At 57.5% G+C, this 5,708-nt stretch overlaps 1 protein-coding gene across 1 annotated transcript in view; it reads right to left on the bottom strand.

Annotated features, from left to right (window-relative positions):
- Positions 1-1,046: 1,046 nt before the first annotated feature.
- Positions 1,047-5,708, bottom strand: part of LOC144954252 (C-terminal-binding protein 2-like) — a 40,117-nt gene continuing 35,455 nt past the window's right edge. The window contains exons 4-5 of the mRNA XM_078884790.1: positions 3,465-3,619; positions 1,047-1,159 (exon numbers count right to left, since the gene is read on the bottom strand). Coding sequence (XP_078740916.1) covers positions 1,073-1,159; positions 3,465-3,619 — 242 coding nt within the window. The 3' untranslated portion in view covers positions 1,047-1,072. The remainder of the gene's footprint in view (positions 1,160-3,464; positions 3,620-5,708) is intronic.

Here is a 5,708-nt window from a genome sequence, read left to right as displayed (position 1 = left end):
GGCACCCACAGCCTCGTTCAGCACCTGGTGAGGGGTGAGTGGTGAGGGGTGAGGGTGAGGGGTGAGGGTGAGTGTCAGGGTGAGGGTGAGTGTCAGGGACATGGTGTGGTACATGAGGGCACCCACAGCCTCGTTGAGCACCTGGTGAGGGTGAGTGTCAGGGTGAGTGTCAGGGACATGGTGTGATACATGAGGGCACCCACAGCCTCGTTCAGCACCTGGTGAGGGTGAGTGTCAGGGTGAGTGTCAGGGTGAGGGGTGAGTGTCAGGGTGAGTGTCAGGGACATGGTGTGGTACATGAGCGCACCCACAGCCTCGTTCAGCACCTGGTGAGGGTGAGTGTCAGGGTGAGTGTCAGGGTGAGGGGTGAGTGTCAGGGTGAGTGTCAGGGACATGGTGTGGTACATGACCGCACCCACAGCCTCGTTGAGCACCTGGTGAGGGTGAGTGTCAGGGTGAGTGTCAGGGTGAGGGGTGAGTGTCAGGGTGAGTGTCAGGGACATGGTGTGATACATGAGGGCACCCACAGCCTCGTTCAGCACCTGGTGAGGGTGAGTGTCAGGGTGAGTGTCAGGGTGAGGGGTGAGTGTCAGGGTGAGTGTCAGGGACATGGTGTGGTACATGAGGGCACCCACAGCCTCGTTGAGCACCTGGTGAGGGTGAGTGTCAGGGTGAGTGTCAGGGACATGGTGTGATACATGAGGGCACCCACAGCCTCGTTGAGCACCTGGTGAGGGTGAGTGTCAGGGTGAGTGTCAGGGTGAGGGGTGAGTGTCAGGGTGAGTGTCAGGGACATGGTGTGGTACATGAGGGCACCCACAGCCTCGTTCAGCACCTGGTGAGGGTGAGTGTCAGGGTGAGTGTCAGGGTGAGGGGTGAGTGTCAGGGTGAGTGTCAGGGACATGGTGTGATACATGAGGGCACCCACAGCCTCGTTCAGCACCTGGTGAGGGGGTGAGCGGTGAGCGATGAGGGTGAGTGTCAGGGTGAGTGACAGGGTGAGTGTCAGGGTGAGTGTCAGGGTGAGCGTCTGGGTGAGTGTCGGGGTGAGTGTCAGGGTGAGGGGTGAGTGTCAGGGTGAGTGGTGAGGGGTGAGTGTCAGGGTGAGTGTCAGGGACATGGTGTGGTACATGAGGGCACCCACAGCCTCGTTGAGCACCTGGTGAGGGTGAGCGGTGAGGGGTGAGCGATGAGGGTGAGTGTCAGGGTGAGTGTCGGGGTGAGTGACAGGGTGAGTGACAGGGTGAGTGACAGGGTGAGTGACAGGGTGAGTGTCGGGGTGAGTGTCGGGGTGAGTGTCAGGGTGAGTGTCAGGGTGAGTGACAGGGTGAGTGACAGGGTGAGTGTCAGGGTGAGTGTCAGGGTGAGTGACAGGGTGAGTGACAGGGTGAGTGTCAGGGTGAGTGTCAGGGTGAGTGTCGGGGTGAGTGTCGGGGTGAGTGTCGGGGGTGAGTGTCAGGGTGAGTGTCAGGGTGAGTGTCAGGGTGAGTGTCAGGGTGAGTGACAGGGTGAGTGTCAGGGTGAGTGTCAGGGTGAGTGTCAGGGTGAGTGTCAGGGTGAGTGTCAGGGTGAGTGACAGGGTGAGTGACAGGGTGAGTGTCAGGGTGAGTGACAGGGTGAGTGTCAGGGTGAGTGTCAGGGTGAGTGTCGGGGTGAGTGTCAGAGTGAGTGACAGGGTGAGTGACAGGGTGAGTGTCAGGGTGAGTGTCAGGGTGAGTGTCAGGGTGAGTGACAGGGTGAGTGTCGGGGTGAGTGTCAGAGTGAGTGACAGGGTGAGTGACAGGGTGAGTGTCAGGGTGAGTGTCAGGGTGAGTGTCAGGGTGAGTGACAGGGTGAGTGTCAGGGTGAGTGTCAGGGTGAGTGTCAGGGTGAGTGACAGGGTGAGTGTCGGGGTGAGTGTCAGAGTGAGTGACAGGGTGAGTGTCAGGGTGAGTGTCAGGGTGAGTGTCAGGGTGAGTGACAGGGTGAGTGTCGGGGTGAGTGTCAGAGTGAGTGACAGGGTGAGTGTCAGGGTGAGTGTCAGGGTGAGTGACAGGGTGAGTGTCAGGGTGAGTGTCAGGGTGAGTGTCAGGGTGAGTGACAGGGTGAGTGTCGGGGTGAGTGTCAGAGTGAGTGACAGGGTGAGTGTCGGGGTGAGTGTCGGGGTGAGTGACAGGGTGAGTGTCAGGGTGAGTGTCAGGGTAAGTGTCAGGGTGAGTGACAGGGTAAGTGTCAGGGTGAGTGTCAGGGTGAGTGTCAGGGTGAGTGACAGGGTGAGTGACAGGGTGAGTGTCAGGGTGAGTGACAGGGTGAGTGTCAGGGTGAGTGTCAGGGTGAGTGACAGGGTGAGTGACAGGGTGAGTGTCAGGGTGAGTGTCAGGGTGAGTGTCAGGGTGAGTGTCAGGGTGAGTGACAGGGTGAGTGACAGGGTGAGTGACAGGGTGAGTGTCGGGGTGAGTGTCAGGGTGAGTGACAGGGTGAGTGTCAGGGTGAGTGTCGGGGTGAGTGTCAGGGTGAGTGTCAGGGTGAGTGTCGGGGTGAGTGTCAGGGTGAGTGTCGGGGTGAGTGTCAGGGTGAGTGTCGGGGTGAGTGTCAGGGTGAGTGTCGGGGTGAGTGTCGGGGGTGAGTGACAGGGTGAGTGTCAGGGTGAGTGTCAGGGTGAGTGACAGGGTGAGTGTCAGGGTGAGTGTCGGGGTGAGTGTCGGGGTGAGTGTCAGGGTGAGTGTCAGGGTGAGTGTCAGGGTGAGTGTCAGGGTGAGTGACTGGGTGAGTGTCAGGGTGAGTGTCAGGGTGAGTGACTGGGTGAGTGACTGGGTGAGTGTCATGGTGAGTGTCAGGGTGAGTGACAGGGTGAGTGTCAGGGTGAGTGACAGGGTGAGTGTCGGGGTGAGTGTCGGGGTGAGTGTCAGGGTGAGTGTCAGGGTGAGTGTCAGGGTGAGTGACAGGGTGAGTGGTCAGGGTGAGTGTCGGGGTGAGTGTCAGGGTGAGTGTCAGGGTGAGTGACAGGGTGAGTGTCAGGGTGAGTGTCGGGGTGAGTGTCGGGGGTGAGTGTCAGGGTGAGTGTCAGGGTGAGTGTCAGGGTGAGTGTCAGGGTGAGTGACTGGGTGAGTGTCAGGGTGAGTGTCAGGGTGAGTGACTGGGTGAGTGACTGGGTGAGTGACTGGGTGAGTGTCATGGTGAGTGTCAGGGTGAGTGTCAGGGTGAGTGACAGGGTGAGTGTCAGGGTGAGTGACTGGGTGAGTGACTGGGTGAGTGTCAGGGTGAGTGTCAGGGTGAGTGACTGGGTGAGTGACTGGGTGAGTGACTGGGTGAGTGTCAGGGTGAGTGACTGGGTGAGTGACTGGGTGAGTGTCAGGGTGAGTGTCAGGGTGAGTGACTGGGTGAGTGACTGGGTGAGTGACTGGGTGAGTGTCATGGTGAGTGTCAGGGTGAGTGACAGGGTGAGTGTCAGGGTGAGTGTCGTGGTGAGTGGTGAGGCTACTCACCTTCTCGTGGATCTCCTGTGTAGACTGCGCGTCACAGAAAGCGACCGTTGCGACGTCCTTCAACACGGGCATCTCGATGGAGCAGTCACGGCCATCCAGCAGCGCCACCAGCGGGCGCGGATGCATCGGCCCGTTCATGATGGGAGGTCGGATGCCTGAACCGACGGACCAACATCGGGGGGGGTGGGCAAGGTGCCAAGGTTGGCCAGGAGATGTTGACTACCTCGCCTGGTCTACAGGAGGTCGTGGGTTCAATCCCTGACAGCTGAGAGATGTTGACTACCTCGCCTGGTCTACAGGAGTTCGTGGGTTCAATCCCTGAGAGATGTTGACTACCTCGCCTGGTCTACAGGAGTTCGTGGGTTCAATCCCTGAGAGATGTTGACTACCTCGCCTGGTCTACAGGAGTTCGTGGGTTCAATCCCTGAGAGATGTTGACTACCTCGCCTGGTCTACAGGATGTCGTGGGTTCAATCCCTGAGAGATGTTGACTACCTCGCCAGGTCTACAGGAGGTCGTGGGTTCAATCCCTGAGAGATGTTGACTACCTCGCCCGGTCTACAGAATGTCGTGGGTTCAATCCCTGAGAGATGTTGACTACCTCGCCCGGTCTACAGAATGTCGTGGGTTCAATCCCTGAGAGATGTTGACTACCTCGCCTGGTCTACAGAATGTCGTGGGTTCAATCCCTGAGAGATGTTGACTACCTCGCCTGGTCTACAGGAGGTCGTGGGGTTCAATCCCTGAGAGATGTTGACTACCTCGCCCGGTCTACAGGAGGTCGTGGGTTCAATCCCTGAGAGATGTTGACTACCTCTCCTGGTCTACAGGATGTCGTGGGTTCAATCCCTGAGAGATGTTGACTACCTCGCCTGGTCTACAGGATGTCGTGGGTTCAATCCCTGAGAGATGTTGACTACCTCGCCCGGTCTACAGGATGTCGTGGGTTCAATCCCTGAGAGATGTTGACTACCTCGCCCGGTCTACAGGATGTCGTGGGTTCAATCCCTGAGAGATGTTGACTACCTCGCCCGGTCTACAGGATGTCGTGGGTTCAATCCATGAGAGATGTTGACTACCTCGCCCGGTCTACAGGATGTCGTGGGTTCAATCCCTGAGAGATGTTGACTACCTCGCCTGGTCTACAGGAGGTCGTGGGTTCAATCCCTGAGAGATGTTGACTACCTCTCCTGGTCTACAGGATGTCGTGGGTTCAATCCCTGAGAGATATGTTGACTACCTCTCCTGGTCTACAGGAGGTCGTGGGTTCAATCCCTGAGAGATGTTGACTACCTCTCCTGGTCTACAGGATGTCGTGGGTTCAATCCCTGAGAGATGTTGACTACCTCTCCTGGTCTACAGGAGGTCGTGGGTTCAATCCCTGAGAGATGTTGACTACCTCTCCTGGTCTACAGGAGGTCGTGGGTTCAATCCCTGAGAGATGTTGACTACCTCGCCTGGTCTACAGGATGTCGTGGGTTCAATCCCTGAGAGATGTTGACTACCTCGCCCGGTCTACAGGATGTCGTGGGTTCAATCCATGAGAGATGTTGACTACCTCGCCTGGTCTACAGGATGTCGTGGGTTCAATCCCTGAGAGATGTTGACTACCTCGCCTGGTCTACAGGATGTCGTGGGTTCAATCCCTGAGAGATGTTGACTACCTCGCCCGGTCTACAGGATGTCGTGGGTTCAATCCCTGAGAGATGTTGACTACCTCGCCTGGTCTACAGGATGTCGTGGGTTCAATCCATGAGAGATGTTGACTACCTCTCCTGGTCTACAGGATGTCGTGGGTTCAATCCCTGAGAGATGTTGACTACCTCACCAGGTCTACAGGAGGTCGTGGGTTCAATCCCTGAGAGATGTTGACTACCTCGCCCGGTCTACAGGATGTCGTGGGTTCAATCCCTGACAGCTGAGAGATGTTGACTACCTCGCCTGGTCTACAGGATGTCGTGGGTTCAATCACTGAGAGATGTTGACTACCTCGCCAGGTCTACAGGAGGTCGTGGGTTCAATCACTGAGAGATGTTGACTACCTCGCCAGGTCTACAGGAGGTCGTGGGTTCAATCCCTGAGAGATGTTGACTACCTCGCCTGGTCTACAGGAGGTCGTGGGTTCAATCCCTGAGAGATGTTGACTACCTCGCCTGGTCTACAGGAGGTCGTGGGTTCAATCCCTGAGAGATGTTGACTACCTCGCCTGGTCTACAGGAGGTCGTGGGTTCAATCCCTGAGAGA

Source organism: Lampetra fluviatilis, unplaced genomic scaffold, assembly GCF_964198595.1.
Source record: "Lampetra fluviatilis unplaced genomic scaffold, kcLamFluv1.1 SCAFFOLD_440, whole genome shotgun sequence".
Lineage (NCBI taxonomy): Eukaryota > Metazoa > Chordata > Hyperoartia > Petromyzontiformes > Petromyzontidae > Lampetra > Lampetra fluviatilis.
Note: the sequence above shows the minus strand (reverse complement) of the source record. Positions and strands in the feature narration are given on the sequence as shown.